Source organism: Triticum urartu, chromosome 3A (genome assembly GCF_056163025.1).
Source record: "Triticum urartu cultivar PI428250 chromosome 3A, HENAU_Tu73, whole genome shotgun sequence".
NCBI lineage: Eukaryota > Viridiplantae > Streptophyta > Magnoliopsida > Poales > Poaceae > Triticum > Triticum urartu.
Genome location: NC_141875.1, coordinates 728,404,884 through 728,431,277, shown reverse-complemented (window position 1 = coordinate 728,431,277; position 26,394 = coordinate 728,404,884). Strand labels below are relative to the sequence as shown.

At 43.7% G+C, this 26,394-nt stretch overlaps 1 protein-coding gene across 3 annotated transcripts; it reads left to right on the top strand.

Annotated features, from left to right (window-relative positions):
- The first annotated feature begins 22,958 nt into the window (after positions 1–22,958).
- LOC125549455 (F-box/FBD/LRR-repeat protein At1g13570) lies at positions 22,959–25,870 on the top strand. Of its 3 annotated transcripts, none has more exons than XM_048712861.2 (4): positions 22,959–23,203; positions 24,181–25,023; positions 25,119–25,274; positions 25,372–25,870. In XM_048712861.2, the coding sequence occupies exons 2-4, from the start codon at positions 24,202–24,204 to the stop codon at positions 25,648–25,650; spliced, it is 1,257 nt and encodes a 418-aa protein (XP_048568818.2). In that variant the 5' UTR covers positions 22,959–23,203; positions 24,181–24,201; the 3' UTR covers positions 25,651–25,870. The 3 variants fall into 3 exon arrangements, with proteins under 3 accessions (XP_048568818.2, XP_048568819.2, XP_087370450.1); XM_048712862.2 differs by having other exon boundaries at positions 24,177–25,023; XM_087514324.1 differs by having other exon boundaries at positions 24,121–25,023.
- The last annotated feature ends 524 nt before the right edge of the window (positions 25,871–26,394 follow it).

Below are 26,394 nucleotides of genomic sequence, written 5' to 3'. Positions count from 1 at the left end.
AGCGTCGATGATTAGGAAAACAAATGGTGTACAAGAAGGTAGAAGTGATGAGGTTCAACAAGGTAGTGGAGTTATCAATGATGACCCAGAGTACAATCCTAAGGAGGATGAAGTTATTGATGGAGAGGAAGTGGATGATGTTGTAGTGAACAAGACTGTTAAGGTGCAAACTCTGTCTTGCTTGGAGGGTTGGGGTTCTTTTATGCTATGTTATTCCTTGTGCTCACATATTTCTCTTGTGATCTAATGCTTTTTTCCGTGCTGTTTATACGAGGCACTGAAGGAATCTAGGACGAAGAGGCCTGGTGTTAAGAAGAAAGTCAGCAAGAAGAAGAAGAGCTCAGAAACATCTGCTGCAATGCCTCCAGGAAGGGTGATGGCCCTAGCTCCAGGACAAAAAAGAGGATCCTGGAACCTGATGAACCTGCCCTTGATAGAGTCACAAGGCAGAAAGCAAAGATGGCGACTGCGACGGACCATCAGGAAAGTCTGCTGCGCATGGACTCTGAGACATCGGTGCAAATGGGTGATGAGTTGCCGCCCATGGATGAAGGAACCACTCTCAGCATGGATGGAAGTGGCACTGTCTGCCTAGATGAAGTAGCAACCATCTGCATTGATGAAGCAGGCACTGTCCACACAGACCTCAGCCCTGTTGCACCTTTTATTGACAGGAATGCTGTCATCAATGAAGAAGAACAGCAGCTTGTGCTTCAATCAGGCAAGTTGACCTTTGCAATGCTATCTTTTACTAGTGCATTTTCCAAATGGAATGATCATGTATGCTTTTGTCGATTCCTGCATTTGTCGATTTATATTCTAATTTATGAGTTCAATTTCATTTTCAGATGCAATGACTACCAAGACTAGACTTAGAAAGGGCAAAGGGCTAGAGAGGATCACCAAGTCGCTTGGTAGCAAGGTGCCTATCCAAATTGTCGAAGGGATGAAGCGTCCAGAGAAGCCTCTGCAGGCAGCAAAGCTTGCTTCTGAGTGTGGACTCGTTGCAAGAAGCCATCTTCCGGTTCTTCCTCACTTCAAGCGATATAAGAAAAATGCTAGTCTATTGGAGAACTACATTGGGAAAGTTGCTATAAGCTACTTGTTTCATAGTTAATGTGCTATCTATTTTCTACTACACCTATGCATGATCACTAATATTGTTCCTACCTTGTTTGCTGTCTTGGTAGGCAAATTTTGAGATGAACACGGACTGGGAGACCATCAAGACCGCGTGCAAAGATATTCTGCAGAAAAATTCAAAGAACAGACGCCATCAGATCAAGAAGAAGTATTTTGATACGGTAGCCGCAAATAAAGTCAGCATTAAGTCTCCCGTGCCTGATCTGACGGATGGTGAATGGCAAGCTCTGGTGGAGATGTGGTCTACCCCAAGACACAAGGTTTGTCTCTGCTTTGTTTGATGCTTTATGTTCTGCACATGATATGCTAGTGCTAGATCATGCTGAAAATATGCTTTTTTGTAGGAAACCTATGTGTCGAACAAGATGAATCAAGAAAAAGTCATGTACAATCAGAGAACTGGTTCCATGCACTACACAGCACACATTTTTGCCACTGTGAGAACTTTTCTCTACAGACCTTAATGTTTGATCCTCATTAAATAACATTTCTGATTCTTGCTGAATAACATTTTGATTTTTGTTGAAAAACATTTCAGAAAGAAGAGCGTAAGGGTGAGGAGCTGTCTGCGATTGACTTGTTTAAGGCCACCCACAACAGCAAGAAGCACGGGTTTTCGGAGCCAGTCAAGACTGCTACAGTAAGTCACTCCATGCTTTGCCCTGTTTGATTCACAGCCAGCTTTGATGCTTTGATGATTTGATGATGTTTGATTCGGAGCCAGTCAAGAACACACGCTATGTTCCATGCTTTGATGCTGTTTGATAGTTCAACAAAGATATCAGAACTTGCCGTAGCTATTTGTTGCATTTTTTATGATATGATGAAATTTGATCTGAATATTAGTTTGATGATCAGCTCACTCGGGAAGCCATCTTATATAGAACCACCATTCTAGGCTTAATGAAGCGATCATATTGTTCCAATTGCATGTCTCCAGGTCACTAGTCATCATCTTCTTGTATAGATTTTGTGTGCTGGTTTGGTTACTTCAAATAATCCATTTGTGTGCTGGTTTGGTTTCTCTTGCTTGGTTTGGTTTGCAAACTGTGAAATAGATCTCCCACTAATGCCTATCATTTTCCTCCATATGCTAGCTTGAGATGGAAAAAATGAAGGACGCGCCGGTACCAGAAGGTGAAGAGCCAAAGTCTGATGTTGAAATTGTCGAAGAAGTGCTCAAGACCGAAGTCAAGCAAAGCACATTCCTTAGGAATGTTGGGCTCCAGTCATCTAGGAACTCCGGCAAAGCTAGGAACTCCGGCAAAGCAACTGCTGAAGTGGCTGCTCATGTTCGTGACCTTGAGCAGAAGCTGGAGAGGTCTGAGCTTCAAGCTGAAGTGATGCAAGAAGAATTGGCGGCAATCAAGATGAAGGCGGAAGAATATGAAGCTGCACGCGACAAGGAACTTGAACTGCTGCGCAAGAAGTCTCAAGAGCAGGAAGAGAAGTTAGCCCACTTGATGGCTCTCTTTGGAGCTAAGGCAGTTTGATGGCTGTGCAGTTTGAGCAGGTAGTTGCATTGCTGCCTAGTTTGATGGCTGTTTGATGGCTGTGAACCTCTTGTGCAGTTTGTCTTTGAGCATTTTGTTGCATTGCTGCCTGTGAACCTGTGAAGTTATGTGATCTTATGAACCTGTGAAGTTATGTGAACCTGTGAAGTTATGTGAACCTGTGAAGTTATGATCTTGTGAACCTGTGTTTATTTTTTGTGAAGTTATGTGGATCACTTGTGCATCTGGGCCTTGCTGTTTGAACCTGGGCTTGTGGATCACTTGTGCACCTGGGCATTTCTGTTTATAGTTATGCAAAATAAGAACCTGGGCTCTAAAAAGGCCGAGGCCCAAACAAGAATTAGACTAAAAAGGCTTGGGCCTAAAAAAGAAATGACTGTAATAAAAAAATGAAAGGCTGCATAACAGAAAATAAAAAGGCCAAGGCCCAAATTCTAACTACACTAAAAAGGCTGTGGCCCAAAACAATAGTGGACTATAAAATAAAATTCATCAGAAAAAGGCTCCATTCCCAGAAAATAAAAGGCCAAATTATTGGGCTAGGCCCATGCAGATAAGCAAAATAAATAGAAAAAATATTAAATGGGCTGAATTATTGGGCTTGGCCCATGTAGACGGCTGAAATGGACCGGGCTGATTCTATTTTACAACCTTTTCATTTGGTCGTAATTCTGCCATGTCAGCTTGCCACGGTGGATCTGACGTGGTGTGGTCGGATTGCTAGTGACCAAAATAATTGGTCGTTAAATCTACGGCCTTTTTTGGTCATAAACCTCTACGACCATTCCAGAAGAAAGGTCGCTAATGTCAGTTTACGACGGCCAGCTTTTGACCTTATGTTTTTGGTCACAAAAAGGTCACAAATGGAAAACTGTGACCATTCAGTGACCAATAGTGGTGGTCACAAGTTGACATATTTCTTGTAGTGTATGAATAATCTAAGTGAAATAGGAGATAGTCTGTGATTAGCATATGCTTAAAGAAAACATCCTCGATAAAAACAACAAAGCAGCAGTAGTTTATGTTATAAGTTTAGGCACATTAGTTTTCTATCATGATTTGTCCAATGGAAGCAGTGTGGCATTTAAACCTATTCATGGTAGCGGTCGTCGCCTCCTAATAAGGTGCCAGACAATCAGGAAAACCTACAATATTGAAGGTTAAACTTTCTGTCATATTCCTCTAAATTTAATCCAATGTCATTATCATTTTGATATATTCGATTATTTTATAATTATCTTAAGACACAACATATTTTCCCACCGGCTTCGATAATACATTACTTAGGAGCTATAAAACATTTAGGACAATTTCAAAAAAGATGCAGTATTCAACCCGAGGAGAAAAAATGTTACGGTCAAATCATCGGCCTCGCTATATAAATCGGATCATGGCTAAAAGAACATATCACATCATTTGGGCCACATATTCATGCTGCCGCATCGGAGTTGTGCCTTGCACCGTCCCACCGACGAGGACGAACGCCACGGGCACCGAAGCAGCCAAGGAGGCGAGGAAGTGATGTACATGTAGGAGCACCACCAGGGGCAGAGATGACCGGGGCACCAATTTTGATGTTTCCAGTTCTGATGTCATGCAAATGAAAAGGTGAGATTGAATGAGAATAAGTCAAACATTCAGTCGAAGACAACAATGTTTGCTACATACCGTATAATCGACTACCTAGATAATGATGATTGCCTACCTTTAGGCTTTGCCTTTTACCTTGAGCTCACACCAGATTACCTGCAAAACAGTAGATATGCATTTCAGTGCTAAGGCAAAGACAAAGAAAAAATGAAAGAAGAAGAAGAGAAAGAAAAGGAGATAGCTACAATCCAAGGAAGGAACGCCCAACACCGCACCCAAAGCAAAATAAGAGGTAAAAAGACGACAAAATCCGAGCTAAAACAATCCAGACCAGACCCATGGTGCACTCCCACGCACCAACCATTCACTCTTTTCTTTTGTAAGCCACGCAAAATCCTGTTCTAAAGGCGAACAAGTTACAGAAACAAACCTATAGTTAAATTTAATGGCTAAAACCTATAGCCAAAAAAGGAAATAATCCGCAATGCAAAGCTAATATCATTTATCTATTGCCAATCACCCTATCCATTTAAAAACATTAAATTGCATATGATTTATAATCTGAACATAAACAGTTTCTGGTCATATGGGATGATCTTTTGATCTGAACTGAACTTCCAAAGCTATGCCAACGATTAAGTATGACATCAGTGTAAAATATGGTAAAGGTGTGGTTTATTTGGGTCAAAAAAGGCAAACCAAAAATGTAGGAAGAGGTAACTAAGGATACATATTCTGTCTCCTAACACTAAAAATCGAGGAATGTAGAGAACTTCACTTATCACTGATGCAAAAACCAAGTAGGATTACAATCTAGAAGTGAAGGCATGAAATTGAAAAGCCATCCATACTGGGCATAGGTGAGTTCAGGGCACTTGTCCACAGTCGGCATAACATTTTCCTCGGCGCAAGCATACAATTCTCCTGGTGTAGTAGCTACATGAAGTGAAACTCTCCTGGCAAAACAAAGTAAAATCTTATGACCAAATGTAATGGAAAATATAAACATTCATTGCAAAACTGGTCTTCCTTTTTAGATACTAAAAAAATTCGATAGCATGTCAGGCCACTATAAGACTAATAAATAGTACCCTTTTCATTCACATCCATATCGTTCTTTGGGTTTCACTACAACAAGATTTATCAAAAAACAGTGATAGAAAGGAACTGACGTTGTGGTGCATCATGCATCATAATGGCTACCAGAACCATGTCAATGCATTGCCAAGACTTACATAGAACTCAATTCATGGAAAGGGCATACAAGCTCAATATGTCAATACTATAAATCATGGAAGTCAGAACAAATTATAACACTAAAACAATATGTAATTACACATCATGATGGTATAGTTGCTATTGCAAAAGCCGAGATAATCACTACACAGAGCCTAATTGAAACTGAAAATAACTGGAGAATTTAGTAAACAAAACAACACTGCAGAGTATCCAAATAATGATAAATTTCAAGTGTAAGGATCTTAACCTAGTATTCATTTTGAACCAGAGGAATACTGGGACGCCCGGGTAATTAGGCTACAGTAATCCGATGCTAATCGTGCCACGTCACCACGGTTACTATTGCTAAACTCACGTTGGTTCGAAACCGGTTCAAATTCCAATTCAAAATCAAGTCAAACAATAAAGGTTTTCAAATATTAAAACTAAAATGTTCGCGAAGTGCCAAATAATTCATAAGTACTATTGGTGGGTAAACCAAGTCTTTATAATAAATTTAAATGAACTAAACTAAATAAAACAGTAGCAAAAATAATTAGATAAATGCCTTTTATTAATTATAAAATATTAAACCATTTTATTTGAGGTTAAACTTTTTGTGTCAGTGGTATAATTAGTAAAACTAAATTAGGTACTACTAAAATATTTTACAAAACTAAAATAGATTGAAGAATGAAATAAAACAGAAAATAAATATAAAAACAGAAAGCAAAAGAAAAACAAAGAAAAGCCCCCTGGCCCAACTGGGCTTTAGCCCAGTCGACCGGCCCACCGACGCCGGCCCACCCCACTCCCCTTATCCCCCTCACCGAAACCCTAGCCCGATCCCACTCCCCACTCCCCCCCACGATCCCCATCTCTCTCTCGTCTCCCTCCAGCGCCGTCACAGGAGAGGGCGCTCGATCCCCGTCGCTCTCCCCATTCGCCCCGACCCCCCTTCTCTCGCTCCCTCATCAGATCTGGAGCGTGCCCGCGCCCGAGGACCGCCACCTCCGCTCGCAACTCCTCTCTTCGTACTCGCGCCTCCACTCCCCACGACGCGCCCCCTCCCCCCGATCCAGATCGGATCGGGGCTCGCGGCGCCAACCGCCGCCTCGCGACCGAACGTCGCCGCCGCCGAAGCTCCTTGCCGGACGGCCTCCCCGGACCGCCTCCCTCGCCGGCCTGCTTCCCTCTACGCCCTCGTCGCCATCACCCCCCTCGACCCCCGCTGCCCGGACCCCTACGCGCCCCGGTGAGGCCCTCGGCCTCCTTTCCTCTCACACCTGCGCGCACCCCGCGCCGCACGCGCCCGGTCGCGCTCCGTCGCCCCGCGCGCCCTCTGAACCGCTCCAGTCGCGCCCTGGCCGTGCTTGCGCCTGCCCCCGCGTCGGCCCGCGCCCTCCTTGTCACGCCTCTGCCTCGCCGCGAGACCACGCGCCGCGCCGCCCGCGCCATGCTGCGCCCTGCTGCCGCTCGCCGCAATCGCCACTCCCCGTCTTGGCCTCACCTCCCTACGCCCCCCTTTGCTACTGCTGCTGCTGCCTCACACGCCGCCCGCTCTTGGCTGTGCGCTGCCATGACCCCAGCCTCTGCTCGCGTCGTCCGCCCGCCGAGCGCGCCCCCTACTCGCGATGCACACCGCGCCCGGCTTGCCGAGCTGCTGCGCCGCCACTCGCCAGATCCGGCACGTCGCCTCGTTCCCCCCCACCTCGGGTCTGGCGAGCCCGCCTCGCCGTGGCTTCGCCCCTGTCGCCTCAGGCGACTGACCTCGCCCCGCTCTCCCTCAGGCGGGCTCAGCCCAGTGCGGTTGCGCCCAGCGCCCGCACCCGCATCGCCTGTACGGGCAGCCCCCGCGGCACCCGAACCCAATATGGCCTACGGGCCTATGACATATGGGCCCCGACCCCAGAACGTTTTAAAAAATGAAAAAAAGAGATAAATAATAATAATAACAATAATAATAAATAAAATGAGTAATTAACTTAATTAATTAATTAAACTAATTAATCATAATTAAGATTAACCAAATAACTAATTAAACTAACTGATGCTAGTTAATTAACTAGTCAATGACAGTGGGGCCCACCCCCCTAATTAATCCTGATTAGGTTAATAAATGTGCTTAGTTAAAATGGGTCACTGACAGCTAGGACCCACCTGTCAGGTTGACCAGGTCAACTACTGACGTCATGCTGACGTCGGCAAGCACTATTCTGGATAATGTTGATTAAATTAATTAAATAAATCCTAAAAATGATTTAAATCTTTTAAAATTAATATAAAATAAACCGTAGCTCGGATGGAAAAACTTTGTACATGAAAGTTGCTCAGAACGACGAGACGAATCCGGATACGCAACCCGTTCGTCCGCCACGCATCCCTAGCATACCGATCACGCAACTTTCCCCCTTCGGTTCATCTGTTCGAAAACGCGAAACACCGGGAATACGTTCCCGGATGTTTTCCCCTTCACCGGTACCACCTCGTACCGCGTTAGGGCACACCTAGCATCACGCTTTGTCATGTCATGCATCGTCATGCATTTGTTTGCATTATATTTATTGTTTCTTCCCCCTCCTCTCTCGCTAGACACCGAGACCGACGCCGCTGCTACCCAGTACGACTACGGTGTTGACGACCCCTCTCTCTTGCCAGAGCAACCAGGCAAGCCCCCCCCTTTGATCACCAGATATCGCCTACTCTTCTCTATACTGCTTGCATTAGAGTAGTGTAGCATGTTACTGCTTTCCGTTATTCCTATCCTGATGCATAGCCTATCCTTGCTAATACTGTTGTTACCATTACCTGCTATCCTACTGCTTAGTATAGGATGCTAGTGTTCCATCAGTGGCCCTACACTCTTGTCCGTCTGCCATGCTATACTACTGGGCCGTGATCACTTCGGGAGGTGACCACGGGCACATACAATATACTTTACACAGTTACCTTACCTGTGATAATGTTCGGAGATGGGGGCTGAAGGGGCAGGTGGCTCCATCCCGGTAGAGGTGGGCCTGGGTTCCCGACGGCCCCCGACTGTTACTTTGAGGCGGAGCGACAGGGCAGGTTGAGACCACCTAGGCGAGAGGTGGGCCTGGCCCTGGTCGGTGTTCGCGGATACTTAACACGTTTAACGAGATCTTGGTATTTGATCTGAGTCTGGCCACTGGCTTATACGCACTAACCATCTACGCGGGGACAGTTATGGGCACTCGACGTCGTGGTATCAGCCGAAGCCTTCGTGACGTCAGCGACTGAGTGGCGCGCGCCGGATTGGACCGTAAGCCTGCTCTTGTATTAAGGGGGCTAGTTCTGCTTCCGGCCGCGTTCGCAACGTGCAGGTGTGCAAAGGGCGATGGGCCCAGACCCCTGCGCCATAGGATTTAGACCGGCGTGCTGACCTCTCTGTTGTGCCTAGGTAGGGCTGCGACGTGTTGATCTTCCGAGGCCGGGCATGACCCAGGAAAGTGTGTCCGGCCAAATGGGATCGAGCATGTTGGGTTATGTGGTGCATCCCTGCAGGGAAGTTAATCTATTCGAATAGCCGTGATCTTCGGTAACAGGACGACTTGGAGTTGTACCTTGACCTTATGACAACTAGAACCGGATACTCAATAAAACACACCCTTCCAAGTGCCAGATACAACCGGTGATTGCTCTCTCACAGGGCGACGAGGGGAGGATCATCGGTTAGGGTTATGCTATGCGATGCTACTTGGAGGACTTCAGTCTACTCTCTTCTACATGCTGCAAGATGGAGGCTGCCAGAAGCGTAGTCTTCGACAGGATTAGTTATCCCCCTCTTATTCTGGCATTCTGCAGTTCAGTCCACATATGATACCCTTACTCCATTTGATACCCATGCATATGTAGTGTAGCTCCTTGCTTGCGAGTACTTTGGATGAGTACTCACGGTTGCTTTCTCCTCCTTTTCCCCCTTTTCCTTTCTTTCTGGTTGTCGCAACCAGATGCTGGAGTCCAGGAGCCAGACGCTACCTTCGACGACGACTCCTACTACACCGGAGGTGCCTACTACTACGTGCAGGCCGCTGACGACGACCAGGAGTAATTTAGGAGGATCCCAGGCAGGAGGCCTGCGCCTCTTTCGATCTGTATCCCAGTTTGTGCTAGCCATCTTATGGCAACTTGTTTAACTTATGTCTGTACTCAGATATTGTTGCTTCCGCTGACTCGTCTATGATCGAGCTCTTGTATTCGAGCCCTCGAGGCCCCTGGCTTGTAATTTGATGCTTGTATGACTTATTTTTATTTGTAGAGTTGTGTTGTGATATCTTCCCGTGAGTCCCTGATCTTGATCGTACACGTTTGCGTGTATGATTAGTGTACGATTAAATCGGAGGCGTCATAAGTTGGTATCAGAGCCGACTGCCTGTAGGAATTCCCCTTCCACACTCCTTGGCCAAAATTGAGTCTAGTCATTACAAAACTTTTACTAACATGGCTGTGTGCCTTACGGGCCCACGTCGCCATTGGGTGGTATTAGGATCTTTTATTCCTCGTCTATACTCTGGGATTCTGACTCTCTCCTACTCGGGTTAAATGATTTTGCTAAAATCTAACTCTAGGTTCTCGTTACCACTTCCTGCCAATGCCATACCATACCATGCGTTCGAACTTCCACAGTAGAATCTTCTCAACCGTGACCATGTTTGCAGCACAAATCCAAAAGTTCAATTGTACTGCCAAATTGCTAATTTCTAATTGTTCAGTTAAGTTGAGCAAGCAATTTTCTAGGGTCTCCCCTTGAGTAATATATTTACACTTTTCCGCAAAAAAGAAAAAGTTGAGCAAGCAATTGAGTATGCACAATCAAATACCACCTGATGAGGCACAAACTAGCGAGGCACCAAATTGTGCAAGTGACGGCCCAACCTTTCACAGTACTATTGTAGTTCTCTCGACGTAGTAGATTTTTCAGCAGCCACAAGAAAATATTCCTAGTCGATGTAGATATTAAATCAGGAAGAAACAGATTTCTGCCCTTGCAATTTAACAAGAACAAAAATTAACCAGCAACAAGACTGACAAGGATCAATCTCAATACAACAGAAACCGATCCTGAGATCGCAGAAGCACAGCAGCTGGCTGCCCCCAACCTGGGGCCTTTTCTTGTTTTATTCAACTCTCGATCAAACTTCTATACCTACTAATAATGCACGGATTGTTTCTGCCATTCACCGTCATCGTAATTACCCTAAAAAGTTGCCCTAAATTACCCACAATGCCACCCATAGATGAACAAAACGTTTCAATTTTTTCTATCTAAGACGCGTCGAGTTCATTCTTATACAGGGTAATACCCTTCAACGACACAACTAGACATGTACTGCAGTGGTTGAAGCCTCCCTCCTTCACGCAAGAGACCCAGATTTGATTCCTGGAGATATCCGTGTGCCACCACCTCCCGCGTTCTTGGGCTGTGTGGGCCGCAACATCCTTTTTTCCCACCCTTTTGCCCTTTTTTTATTGTATCTGCTTTTATTATTCCTTCTGTAAATTAATTCAGGATTCCCAAAATTCAAAAAGTTGCGAGTTTTGACAAAAATGTTTTTCAATTCAAAAAAATCTAGAAAAATCATAAAAAGTCATGGATTCAAAAAATGTTGGTGATTTGACAAAATTGTTCATGTAATATAAAAGAATACATGACTTTTGAAAATATGATCATGTATTCAAAGCATATTCGTTATTTTAAAAAACATTCATGAAATTTTATAACATGTTCACAAAAATGCAAAAGTAATCATCAATTTCGAAATTAGTTCCCCAATTTAAAAAATAGTTCATCAATTCAAAAAATGTTCGTTGATACAAAAACTGTTCATGAATTCAAAAACTGTTCAATCAATTCACAAATGTTCATCTAAAAAACTAAATATTCGTGAATATCAAAATATTGCCCCCATATTTGAACAATATGCTTGTCGATTCAAAAACTGTTTGCCAATTCAAAAGTTTCCAAAAAATGTTCATGAATTCGGAAAATGTTCAGGACTTTGTAGAAATTTTTTGTGAATTTGGAAAAAGTTTTCAATTTCAAAAAATGTTCACGATTTCAGAAACAATATTGAATTCCAAAAATGTTTAGGATTTCATAAATTATTCTAGAATTTGAAAGATGTTCACAAAATGAAAAACTAAAATTTAAAAAGGAAAAGGGAATGAAAACAAAAATAAAAGAAAACCAAACTTGAAAAAAACATTAAAGAAAAAATTAAAAGAAAAAGGGGAACAAAAAAGTAAAATGTAAGAATGTAAAATAATAAAAATAAAAACCAGGCAAAAAAGGTTCCTAGACTATTGATACGAGGTTTATGTAAACCAGTGGCTTAATGTTAATTTTCATATTGTTTGAAATTATGCTTATGAAGATTTTTTTTAGAGAATATCATGATCTATTTCAGTAGTTCTCCATAAGATTGCTCTAAATAGCTCTGGAATTTGGGTGGCTAAGTCTTTAATGTTTAGGATTTAATTAGTTTTTGGTAAGTATTTATATGTCTAGGCGTTGAAAGTAGTTTGCGGTCAACGAGATTAGTTTTACGTGAGCACCGCGCCCATCAACAATAAGGTTGTGAAATAATATAAGGGGCAACATGGTGGGCCACCTTGTTAAAGTAGATGATGCTCATATGTTGGAGTATTGGGCCATACTTATTTGGTTAGGACATAATATTTTTTTGTCCCGTTACAATACATGCACATTTTTGGAGAGCAACTAGTTAACGAGCGCTTCTTTGGGGGCCTCGCAACGATCAGCGTCACTTGGCGCACTCTCAGCTATTCGTCACGTATCGCGTTCTGGACGCTCCCTTCGGATTTTATTTTTTTATTTTTCCGCACGCGTTTTCGGATTTTTAAACATTTTTTCGGTTTTTTCGTCGTTTTGGTTTTCCCCCAGTATTCCTTAGCTTTTTGATCAATTTTTTTTCAATTTCTTTGTGCGAAAAAACACGTTTTTTTTCTTTCGTGAGAGTCACGGTTTTTCTTCCGCGAGAGGCATGGTTGTGTTTTAGCGAGAGTCACGGCCGTGCCTTTCGGAAACGAAAAAAAACACATTTTTCATTTTTTTTCTTTCGCGAGAGGCACGGTTGTGCTTTCGCGAGAGTCACGGCCGTGCCTTTCAGAAAGGGAAAAACAAAACGCGTTTTCTGTTTTGTTTTCTTTCGCGAGAGTCACGGTTTTGCTTTCACGAGAGGCACGGTTGTGCTTTCGCGAAAGTCAACGGCTGTGCCTCTCGGAAAGGGAAAAAATACGCGTTTTCTGTTTTTTTTCACGAGAGTCACGGTTTTGCTTTCACGAGAGGCATGGTTGTGCTTTCGCGAGAGTCACGGCCGTGCCTCTCGGAAACGAAAAAAAACACATTTTTTTTCCTTCCATAAGAGTCACGGTTTTGCTTCCACGAGAGGCACGATTGTGATTTCGCGAGAGGCACGAGCGCGTGTCTTTCGAAAAAGGAAAAAACTCGTGCTCCCAGTTTGGTTTTTTCGTCCGGTTTTTTCATGGAAAAAAGTTCGTCAAAACCTATCAACATGGGATCTAGTTTTGCAGATCTCGACGCGAGAAATCCAACGGTGAAAACGGTTCTAGATTTGGACGCACGGTTTATAAGATAAAACGTTTTGAATAAACATATCTACGAAAAAAGGGAAAACTCCCAGGTTGCGACAAATGACGTGCTGCAAGTCCGCCACTTGTCGCGATCTGAGAAGGTGGAGTGTTCTTTGCAACGAGTACTCCTTAATTAGTGATTTTGACATTTTTGCTAGTAATTAAAAAAACTTGACCCTGTACACGGTCGTAGCCGGCCTTTTATATAGACAACGCGCACATAGCAAACCGACTTGCGTAAGGGGTAGGATATGTGTGTGTGCATTCATAGATGTGAGTGTATGTACATGTATATGAGCGTTTGTGTCTGTACTGATGCTAAAAAAAAAGACTTGCATACAAGACCTTCCTAATCTGGACTCTCTCTCTTTCCTATCCCAACAAAACAAGAATTAAATGATTAATTATCCGGGAAGCTGATCACCTAGTAACTAACTTGGACTCCGAAGATAACTAGTACTCCCTCCGTCCGGGTTTATTAGGGCTAAAGACAACTTTTCTTAGACCAAAACACATAGTAATTTGCTTACATTAATTCTTTCATTTCACTTTCAATGCACTCTCTCACATGCATGCGGTCAATGAAAAAGCACGCATGAAGTGTATTAATTTTTCAGCTATGGCACCAACAACAATGGCTGAAAAGGGGACATGCTTATGATGTTGAGAGGCCTAATAAACCCGATCGGAGGAAGTACGTAGTATACTAGAACAAACGACTTGACCCTCTCATATCAATTGAACAGCCTTGGCACATGGAGTTACAATAGTTGATGGAACATGGAGTTGTGAAGTTAGGCTTAACTTTATCCTTTTTGGGTTTAGTTGATGAAACTTCAAAGCTAAAATAACCAACTTGTAAAACATTTCGAAGATTGTCTCCTGCATTAGCGGTCACATCTTTCCCTAATACACACACACACACATTGGTTGCATGCATGCACCTTTCCAAAGCGGAGCTTTATAAAAGGGGACATGCTTATGATGTTGAGAGGCCTAATAAACCCGATCGGAGGAAGTACGTAGTATACTAGAACAAACGACTTGACCCTCTCATATCAATTGAACAGCCTTGGCACATGGAGTTACAATAGTTGATGGAACATGGAGTTGTGAAGTTAGGCTTAACTTTATCCTTTTTGGGTTTAGTTGATGAAACTTCAAAGCTAAAATAACCAACTTGTAAAACATTTCGAAGATTGTCTCCTGCATTAGCGGTCACATCTTTCCCTAATACACACACACACATTGGTTGCATGCATGCACCTTTCCAAAGCGGAGCTTTATAAAAGGGGACATGCTTATGATGTTGAGAGGCCTAATAAACCCGATCGGAGGAAGTACGTAGTATACTAGAACAAACGACTTGACCCTCTCATATCAATTGAACAGCCTTGGCACATGGAGTTACAATAGTTGATGGAACATGGAGTTGTGAAGTTAGGCTTAACTTTATCCTTTTTGGGTTTAGTTGATGAAACTTCAAAGCTAAAATAACCAACTTGTAAAACATTTCGAAGATTGTCTCCTGCATTAGCGGTCACATCTTTCCCTAATACACACACACACACATTGGTTGCATGCATGCACCTTTCCAAAGCGGAGCTTTATAAAAGGGGACATGCTTATGATGTTGAGAGGCCTAATAAACCCGATCGAAGGAAGTACGTAGTATACTAGAACAAACGACTTGACCCTCTCATATCAATTGAACAGCCTTGGCACATGGAGTTACAATAGTTGATGGAACATGGAGTTGTGAAGTTAGGCTTAACTTTATCCTTTTTGGGTTTAGTTGATGAAACTTCAAAGCTAAAATAACCAACTTGTAAAACATTTCGAAGATTGTCTCCTGCATTAGCGGTCACATCTTTCCCTAATACACACACACACACATTGGTTGCATGCATGCACCTTTCCAAAGCGGAGCTTTATAAAAGGGGACATGCTTATGATGTTGAGAGGCCTAATAAACCCGATCGGAGTAGGTACGTAGTATACTAGAACAAACGACTTGACCCTCTCATATCAATTGAACAGCCTTGGCACATGGAGTTACAATAGTTGATGGAACATGGAGTTGTGAAGTTAGGCTTAACTTTATCCTTTTTGGGTTTAGTTGATGAAACTTCAAAGCTAAAATAACCAACTTGTAAAACATTTCGAAGATTGTCTCCTGCATTAGCGGTCACATCTTTCCCTAATACACACACACACACATTGGTTGCATGCATGCACCTTTCCAAAGCGGAGCTTTATAAAAGGGGACATGCTTATGATGTTGAGAGGCCTAATAAACCCGATCGGAGTAGGTACGTAGTATACTAGAACAAACGACTTGACCCTCTCATATCAATTGAACAGCCTTGGCACATGGAGTTACAATAGTTGATGGAACATGGAGTTGTGAAGTTAGGCTTAACTTTATCCTTTTTGGGTTTAGTTGATGAAACTTCAAAGCTAAAATAACCAACTTGTAAAACATTTCGAAGATTGTCTCCTGCATTAGCGGTCACATCTTTCCCTAATACACACACACACACATTGGTTGCATGCATGCACCTTTCCAAAGCGGAGCTTTATAAAAGGGGACATGCTTATGATGTTGAGAGGCCTAATAAACCCGATCGGAGTAAGTACGTAGTATACTAGAACAAACGACTTGACCCTCTCATATCAATTGAACAGCCTTGGCACATGGAGTTACAATAGTTGATGGAACATGGAGTTGTGAAGTTAGGCTTAACTTTATCCTTTTTGGGTTTAGTTGATGAAACTTCAAAGCTAAAATAACCAACTTGTAAAACATTTCGAAGATTGTCTCCTGCATTAGCGGTCACATCTTTCCCTAATACACACACACACACACACACACACACACACACACACACACACACACACACACATATATATATATATATATATATATATATATATGTGAATTTACGTTTTCAGTTTGAACTTAAAACATATACGTGAGGTGGTATTAAATTTCGTCCGTCCAATTTCGTTTTCACAGCTTCGTATCACGTGGGCCAGAAAAATTGCTATGGGCCATGGGCCGCCGCCTATCCGGCTCCAGCCGAACGCGCGCCGGCCGCTTTGGCACGGCGGCGGGTTCGCTATGTAAATAAGCGAATTCAGGGAAACAATCCACCCCCTCCACCTCGCCTAACGCAGCCATCCAACCCAGCAGTAGCAGCAGCGCGCCTCTCGGCCTCGAGCACGGGCTCGTCCACGAGCACCCAGCCCTGAGCCTCCCGTAGCAGCGAGCCGTGTCCCGCTCGATCCAGGATCGAGAGGAGATCGATCCCCAGCGCCCTGCCTTGGCCACGCGACCCCGCCGGCGACCAACTTCCTCCATCTCCTTTCTCCTCCCGCTTTTCTTCTCTCCTTGCCTCTCTCATGTTCAGGCCTCTTCCCGGCAGGAACCTGGCGCCGCTATTCTTCGAGCTCTCCACACCAACTCGACCGGATTCGTGACCGTCCTTCGCGCCAAGACCTGCACTGCGCCGACGCGTCCACAGGATCACACAACCCCGCAGCCGAGCACCTCGCCGATGCGCGTGCACCGAGCTGTCTCCATTCTCCTGTACTTCTCAGCCTCGCCGGACAGGAGCCCCAGCACCCGCGTCGGCGGCCCTTGCCCAGTGGCTAAACACATGGACGCATGGTGTACGGCACGGCCGCCACATGCTGGCCTCTCTTCAGCGCCGCTGCCACTGCGTTGTTTTCCTTTCGCTCCCCAGTCCCCACCCAGTCCCTGCAAAAACAAAGGTTGCTAAAATAATAGTCCCACCTCGCTGCTTTGCATCCAAACCAATCGATTTATATACACCGGTGGCCTTGCGACATCAGAAGTCAGCAAGCAGAGGACAAGAACAGAACGAAGAAATTAACCCGGCCGGAGCGAGCACATCCATCCCGTCGGAGGCCGAGAGCACTCGTGGTCGGCCGCTCCACTCAAACGATTTTTTAAGTCACCCAAGACCCTGTGATGTGTTATTTTGGAAAAAAGAACCTATCATCTACGTCAAATACTTGGTTTTTAATTTCCAAAAATGTTCCATTTTAAAAAATACATTTGAAATTAATAACAAAATTTGCATTTATACTAGTCAAATATAAACTCATCATATCTGAATAATCGAATCTGCGAGGACAGAAAACTCTCTAACCTCATGGCACCGTTAAAAAAGCGAGAGTAAATTTATGCTAACAAAAACGATAATTATTAGACGACGAAGAAGAACATAGAACTCTTAAAGATGTGAGGTTCTCAGCCTCTCAGCGCAAGATGGCAGCCGGAGGAGAGGGGACAAAAAATTCCCTTGCGACCACAGCGGCAGCTGCTGCCCTAAACGAAACCCCGGATTGTTCTTTTCAGTCTTCTTGGTCTAGGTACTCCCTCCGTTTCTTCTTAGTCCGCATATAAGGTTTGGTTAAAGTCAAACTTTGTAGAGTTTGACTAACTTTATATTAAAAAAATATAAACATTCATAATATGAAATCAATATTATTAGATGCACCATGAAACGTATGTTCATACTATATAGTTTGGTCAAACTTTGTGCAGTTTGATTTTGACCAAATTTTATATGCGGAGTAAAAAGAAACGGAGGGAGTACCATTTTTCCTTTCGAGACAAGTATAGGTTTTTTTTAGGGGAGAAGCCTTTTATTACTCAAAGTCCACAGAGTGTGGGATACAAGTCTGGTCATGTGGCTGGCCAAGCCACACATGACGCCCTGTAAGTAAAGACAAAGCATATTTAGCTAGTTTGTGGGCTTCAACATTCGCCTCACGATTTTCAAAAGTAAATTTACAGGTTGGTGGTGATCTTAGTCGGATTTCTCTGATTATAATGCCATATTCTCCCTGGCTTCGTGATGCTATATTTTCAATCACCTGTTTGCAATCGGAGGCCACTATATAGTGATGCTGGTTGAGATCTTCTGCCAATGCCATTGCCTCGCAACACGCTATAGCTTCGAACGTAGGAGCTTCCCAAACTCCAGCGACCACAAGGGCTGAGATGCCCAGGAAAACGCCTTGGCTGTCACGGCATATCGCCATGGCTGAGCCTCCTCGCTGTCCCCGGACTCCAGCATCCACATGAATTTTTGAGAAATTCGTCGGGGGTGCCTTGGGTCTCCGGCGCACTGAAGTCCCCGTCATCACCACGTTGCGTTGCTTCTTTGGCTTCCTGAGAACTTTGAGATCTTGTATGCACCTCTTGATGAGAACTTGGAGATGGAGGGCAAATCCTAAACGGCGCCCGCTGCGTCCGTTTTAGTGGTTTTCGCTAACGGGCGCATACCCCCCGCGGTGACTTGGGCTCGGCCCATCCACGTTCTTCTTTCTCAGTTTATCCCGAGAAAAATTGATGTGCATGGATGGTAATCGAACCCAGGACGTCTCCAGTCTAAGTAAGTTGCGGTGACCAACCGGACAACCACTCCAGATGTGTCCTAATACATCTTCTTTCTTCTTTTCTTCTTTCTTTTTTACTGTTTCCTTCTTTTCCTTTTTCCTGTTCCCTTTTCTCCTATGCTGGAACGATTTTGTACTTTTTTTCCTTTTTCTTTTTCTTGGTTAAATGTGTGAACTTCTTTTACCAAAATACAATGGAACCTTTTCAAATTCATGAACTGTTTTTAAAATTGATGAACTCTTTTTCAAAACCAATGAACTTTTTCTCAAATTGTCATTTTTTTCAAAATCGATGAACTTTTCAAAATCCATGATCTCTTTTTCAAAACCGATGAACTTTTTTTCCCAAATCGGTGAACTCTTTTCAAAGTCGATGAACTCTTTTCAAAATGGATGAACCCTTTTTCAAAACCAATGAACTTTTTTTTCAAAATCAATGAACTCTTTTCAAAATCCATGAACTCTTTTTCAAATGATGAACTTTTTTTCCAAATCGGTGAACTCTTTTTTAAAATCCATGAACTCTTTTTCAAAACCAATGAATTTGTTTCCCAAATCGGTGAACTCTTTTCAAAATCGATGAACTCTTTTCAAAACGGATGAACCCTTTTTGAAAACCAATGAACTTTTTTTTCAAAATCAATGAACTCTTTTCAAAATCCATGAACTCTTTTTCAAATGATGAACTTTTTTTCCAAATCGGTGAACTCTTTTCAAAATCCATGAACTCTTTTTCAAAATCGATGAACTTTTTTTCCCAAATCGGTGAACACTTTTCAAAATCGATGAACTCTTTTCAAAACGGATGAACCCTTTTTGAAAACCAATGAACTTTTTTTTCAAAATCAATGAACTCTTTTCAAAATCCATGAACTCATTTTCAAATGACGAACTTTTTTTTCCAAATCGGTGAACTCTTTTCAAAATCCATGAACTCTTTTCAAACGGATGAACTCTTTTTCAAAACCAATGAACTTTTTTTCAAAATCGATGAACTTTTTTTCAATTTGATGAACTCTTTTTCAAAATTGATGAACTCTTTTTCATTTTTTCAAAATTTATGAATTTTTTTCAAAATTTTTGTTTCTAAATCAATGAACTTTTTAAAAAATCGATGAACTTTTCTAAAAATTGATTGTCTTGTTTTCAAATTTACCTTTTCTTTTTCTTATAATAATTTATATTGGTTTTACTAAAGAAAATGTTAACTACGATAGTTGTTTCTATGAGTGTACAGAAGAACTAGCTTTGTCCAGTGGTTAATGCATCAAGCCACGAAGGGCGTTGTGGTGGGTTCGATTCCCAGCGGCGGATCCATTTTTTTCATTAGGAATTGTTTTCTTTTTCGCGCTTGCTTTGTTGACTCGGTTGGTGGGCCAGCCCGCAGGGCGTCGCTAGCGAGCGCCGGTAGAGCCAGCCGGCGCTTGAAGCGCTCGTTAGGAGCAGACAAGTCTAGGTATTGTTTTCTTTTTCGCGCTTTCTTTGTTGACTCGGTTGGTGGGCCAGCCCGCAGGACGTCGCTAGCGAGCGCCGGTAGAGCCAGCCGGCGCTTGAAGCGCTCGTTAGGAGCATACAAGTCTAGGTATTGTTTTTTTTCATTAGGAATTGTTTTCTTTTTCGCGCTTGCTTTGTTGACTCGGTTGGTGGGCCAGCCCGCAGGGCGTCGCTAGCGAGCGCCGGTAGAGCCAGCCGGCGCTTGAAGCGCTCGTTAGGAGCAGACAAGTCTAGGTATTGTTTTCTTTTTCGCGCTTGCTTTGTTGACTCGGTTGGTGGGCCAGCCCGCAGGGCGTCGCTAGCGAGCGCCGGTAGAGCCAGCCGGCGCTTGAAGCGCTCGTTAGGAGCAGACAAGTCTAGGTATTGTTTTCTTTTTCGCGCTTTCTTTGTTGACTCGGTTGGTGGGCCAGCCCGCAGGACGTCGCTAGCGAGCGCCGGTAGAGCCAGCCGGCGCTTGAAGCGCTCGTTAGGAGCAGACAAGTCTAGGTATTGTTTTTTTTCATTAGGAATTGTTTTCTTTTTCGCGCTTGCTTTGTTGACTCGGTTGGTGGGCCAGCCCGCAGGGCGTCGCTAGCGAGCGCCGGTAGAGCCAGCCGGCGCTTGAAGCGCTCGTTAGGAGCAGACAAGTCTAGGTATTGTTTTCTTTTTCGCGCTTGCTTTGTTGACTCGGTTGGTGGGCCAGCCCGCAGGGCGTCGCTAGCGAGCGCCGGTAGAGCCAGCCGGCGCTTGAAGCGCTCGTTAGGAGCAGACAAGTCTAGGTATTGTTTTCTTTTTCGCGCTTGCTTTATTGACTCGGTTGGTGGGCCAGCCCGCAGGACGTCGCTAGCGAGCGCCGGTAGAGCCAGCCAGCGCCTGAAGCGCTCGTTAGGAGCAGACAAGTCTAGGTACCAATTTTATGTGTATCGCTCCCTCCCTACGCCGATATGGCCCAGCGGCCCAGTCTCTCCTCGAGCCCAATTCGGAAATCCCCTCATCGCCACAGCGCAAAGACGACGAGTCGCAGACCATTTCGGCATTTCCTCCGCTAAACTCGAACCCTAGACACGACACGGCCGCGGCTGCCGGCGGCGCGGCGACAGAGGCATCCGGCGTACTGCCTTCTTGCTCGCCCCTCTGGCCTCTGCGCTCCGCCTCGGTGGCAGCGCCCAAGGCCGCAGCGGGCGAGCGGCGTCGCCTTCCCCCCTTCCCTGACGCTTCTGCAGCAACTGAGCCACTCCGTAGGTTCGTTTTGCTTTTTGCTCCCATCTATTTGAAGTTCTTGAACTGCTTGCGGCGGATTCATGAATTATTGAAAGATCACAGCATTGCGCATGCTTGTTTGTGACTCAGTTGTGCTTAGATTCAGTTGCACTTTAGTACCCTTAATTTTCATAATGTATATGCAGGTGGAACAAGAAGCCTTTGAAGAACAGAGAGACGGTGAGCTTCCCGTTGGTGGGGCGGCTGGTGGAAACGGGCCGCTGGGGAGCCATGTTGCTCACCCATGCTCTCATGGGCGTCGACAAGGACCCCACCCCGTGATTTAGTCACTAGGATTTGGTTTCATTCTACTCTATGTACTCCTATCTAGGTGGTAGGTAGTTTTGGGATTCATTCCATAGACAAAAAACATAACTAAAATTAGATCTATCGTGTACTCGACAACTACTGTAATGCTATTGATCATTATGGAATAATGTTATGTCAACTACTAATGCCTATTATCTCTAACCACGGGAACCAATCAAGTTCACACATGCCCGATGTATGAGAAATGAAAATAGCCTTGTTTGAATTTTATCATGATGCACTGAGAAGATAGGTCAAAAGAAGAAGAAAAAACATTGTGTTGGTCTTCTCATTATAGCTTACATCAATCATAAAGTCGTGAAACTCAAACGTTGCTACTGCGAATTAAGGGTAACCGAAGCCAAAGAATGATGCAATGATTCTAGATTATAGGTATCCATGGATGAAAGGAGGTTGAAGGGAAAGGTTAAGGGAAGTGAAGGAGCAAACAAGCGTGTCATTGGAGTTTGAAAAACCTAGTGAAGTGAGAGAAGAGTGTGAAAAACCTAGTGTCACCTTCAAATCACAAAACGAGCCAGAAAGACATACATACCTCGACTCCACGGACCACGGTAACCTTAACAAGCCAGAAAGACATAGATACCCCGACCCCACGGACCACGGTAACCTTCTTTTTCCGGAAGCGGGAATATTACATTTTATTGTTGATCTTTCACAGATAAATATCTTGCTACAAAGCTTTGTGCACAAACTGGAACATGACCCAGTCTTCGTTCTTATGACTTTTTTTTAGGAACTCGGTCTTATGACTTGGGGTTCACTAACCATCCATACACCAATCGCGGCAAACGCCATGGACTCGGGGTTCACTAATAACCATCCTTGCACCAATCGCGGCAAGCGCCATGGGCAATAAGAACTTCATAGCACAAAAAATCAGGTAAAATATCTCCTTTGTTTTTCGAAAGTGGGGAAATAGTCTCCTCGGTGGTGGCAGCTCAAAATGTTTGAAGGTTTAGGCGACATCCTTCCATACAATAGAGTGAAGGCGGTGGGAATGTCTAAAACAAAAACCCAATGTATTGAACAAAATTTCACTTGCCACATCCCTCAAGCCCAATCGTCTTGTTCCTTGATTGCTCGATGAAAGTGTTATCCCGCAGTTTACCCACTCCCTTCTCTTTGTGCCTCCCCACTGAAACTCATGCCGCCAATCTTCAAACCAGCTAGTCTCAATTGAATACACATTTTATTTTTGTCAAAAAAAATATGTACATCTTGTGAGAAAACAAAGAAATGTATGTTTTCCTAGGTGTTTTAGGGGTAGTAGATAATATGTATGTTGTTTTAGGTACCAATTTTATGTTTTTTAGGTGTAGTTTAGTAATTTTATTATGTGTATCGATATGGCCCAGCGGCCCAGTCTCTCCTCGAGCCCAATTCTGAAATCCCCCCATCGCCACAGCGCAAAGACGACGAACCCTAGACACGGCACGGCCGCGGCTGCCGGCGGCGCGGCGACGGAGGCATCCGGCGTACTGCCTTCTTGCTCGCCCCTCTGGCCTCTGCGCTCCGCCTCGGTGGCAGTGCCCAAGGCCGCAGCGGGCGAGCGGCGTCGCCTTCCCCCCCTTCTCCGGCGCTTCTGCAGCAACTGAGCCACTCCATAGGTTCGTTTTGCTTTCTGCTCCCATGTATTTGAAGTTCTTGAACTGTTTGCGGCGGATTCATGAATTATTGAAAGATCAGCCATGCGCATGCTTGTTTGTGACTCAGTTGTGCTTAGATTCAGTTGCACTTTAGTACTCTGTTATTTACAGTGCTCAATTTATATATTCTCTAGCTCCGCAGTGCTAAGAAAGTTTAGTTGGAACCTACCCTAGTACTCCCTCCGTCCGGAAATACTTGTCGGAGAAATGCATAAAAATGAATGCATCTAGAACTAAAATACATCTAGATACATCCATTCCTCCGACAAGCATTTCGGGACGGAGGGAGTACTTAGTACACGGATTTACGTTAGTACATGTCGATCATGCTTATAGTGAATGTTGGAACGGAACACGTGTTGCTCCTGAATAGTTTGAGTGCAAGTCCACATCTAGATTAAGAAAGGAGGGCCTGTTTGTGGGTTAAGTTGACTCTCTGTGCTGTTGGTGCTCAAGTACAGTTGCATTTGATCGTTTACCCACGTTGACAGCCTCTCAATTATATACCTTAAATTGTTTGTCCAACCGATATTTTGCAGGACAAGTTTCTTTTTTCGTCATCTTTTAATCACCTCTTCTTCAAATGATGGCACATGTATGTATATTCAACAAAAGAAGCCCCTTTCCAACTTGCAGCATGGGACATGGTTTCTCTTCAAGATCACAAATTAGGGTCTTGTAACACATGTCAAATGATAATCAAGTTTTTCACCTTACCAACGCTATAGTCGAGTTCAGTTCTGTTAATATAAACATACCAGACTTGTTTCCCTAACTGCCATCTCTTGGTTGTTGCTTATTTTTCATTTTGCTATGAACAAGCAACTTACTTAGTGCACCGTTTAATTTCTGCATGTGTTGTATTTTTACTTTTTTAGTGATATGTGGTAGACTGCGCGCTAATGTTGGCTCATTGGCTTCTGCAAATGCTAAGACAGTTTAATCTGGATTCTGAAGCAATGAGTACCTGTAAAAAGGCCAGGGCGGAAGCTACATCAGTTGTGAGTACAGACAGACTTAGCAGTCTACCTCCAGAGATAAAGGGTGACATCCTCTCCCGTTTGAATGCCGAAGAAGCGGTTAGGACTAGCACCTTATCAAGTACTTGGAGGGATGCATGGACTGATATGCCAGTAATATCTCTGTGTGATGGAAATCTTACAAGAACCAAGTTCGTTACGTTAGTCGATATGGTGCTATTACTCCACAAGGGAACAATAGAGGAGTTTGATATTTCAGGTAGCAAAAATTACCATGATGAGTTCGGTAGGTGGATGATCATGCTGTCAAGGAAATCACCAAAATCAGTTATAATCAAGTTGAACTCGGGGCCAAGGTATAAGATTCCCTCGTGCCTCTTTTCTATTGGTGATCTGGAGTATCTGCACCTAGAAAACTGCATCATCAGCTTGCCTCGGGCATTCCAAGGTTTCAAGAGCCTAACTGACCTCACCCTGAAAATCTTCTCCTCCACAGACAAGGATATCCAAAATCTGATCTTGTTCTGCCCCGCACTGACTGATTTGATATTAGATTCTTTTGAGGGCATCAACCGTCTAAACATTAAGGCTCCTAAACTGGATTATCTTTATGTTGAAGGGGATTTTGAGGACATTAAGTTGGACGCACCTAATCTGGAGGTGGCCTTTCTCTCTCTTGATAACAAAGGTAAAGCATATCAATCTGTTCCAATTGCGCATGACAAGGAAAGCTATGTCAAGCAGTCATTGGGAAGCCTAAGTGTCATTGAAACACTTACAATCAGTGGTTTTTTCCTGAAGGTGAGCTATTATTGTCTCCAGCATTACTATGGCCTTCTTCTGCCTCTGACTAATCTGTGTTGACATATATTTTTATTTTTATTTTATTGTTGCAGTATCTATCAAAAGGATGCATACATACGAAGCTGCCTGCCGTGTTTACTCACCTGAAGAGTGTTTGTCTTATGATATGCTTGTGGGACCAGAGGCAAGTCTTGACTGCATGTTCGTTGTTTCAGAACGCCCCTAACTTAAAGAAGCTTGATATATGGGTAAGTATGCCTCAAGTAAACTCTCCCTCCTTGCTCGATCACCTGATCCATGTTCGTTCTTTATTTTTATGGCTGACGAGTTGTGAAAAAAATGCAGAGTTTTCCTTGGAGCATCCTTGGTCAGGATGAGGATCAGGTCGGCATCCAAGGACTTAACCTGCAATTGAAAATGGACCATCTCGTAATGGCCAGTGTGAACCATTTTGGGGGCCTGGACTACGAAGTTGATTTTGTGGCAAAGCTACTAAGCTGGGCACCAGGTTTAGAAGGACTGAAGATAGACTGGAAGGGTGAAAAGGACTGTAGCATGTCTCTTGCCAAGCTATTAGCTCTGCCGAGGGCGTCTACCAGGGCCAAGGTCATTGTCACATTTTGATAAGCTTGCTCCCGCAACCGTTTGCCGATGTAATTTGCTGCTGGGTAGAACTATCTTGGCTTTGTTTATGTGAATGTACCATCTAGGACTAGCATGCAGTACATTTTGTTGAGGAAATTCGGTGGGAATACTTGATGTCGTGTCAGCAATTGTTGTCCATATGAGACACCTCATTCCATTCTGCAGCCCGGGCACACAAGCTGCCACTGCTTTTCCTCCATGCACCGGGGACTCACACACCGCAGCCCTTCCTCAACGGCATCAGTTCAGGTCTTCATGTTTTGTGCATGTGTTCTGCGTATGGTAAGTTCATGTTTTTAGCAAATATGTGAATCAAAGGCATCAAATTGTATGGCCATATCGTAGTTTTTGCATGTACATATGAAGCCTGAGGTAATGAGACCAAAGCAGCCATGCCTGAATCAGCGTAGACATTTTGGGAAATCAAAACTTTTACCAGATTTGTATACATCTTTATTTTTTATTTTTTTGCTGATAAGTGAATTATTTCTATATCACCGTCGCTTTTAATATTCAGCTATTGTTTACGTCAAAATTATTCACTGAGCTGAGTAGGATCCAGTTTTTACCTCAAAACAATTCACATAATTAGGAGGTATTTATTCAGCTGTTGATCAAACTTGCTCTTGAAATGAGCTACAACTATTCTGTTATTATCTCATAGTTTTCGTTTTTCAAATAACCATATCTGTTTTGACCAATACCCATATTTATATCCAGCTT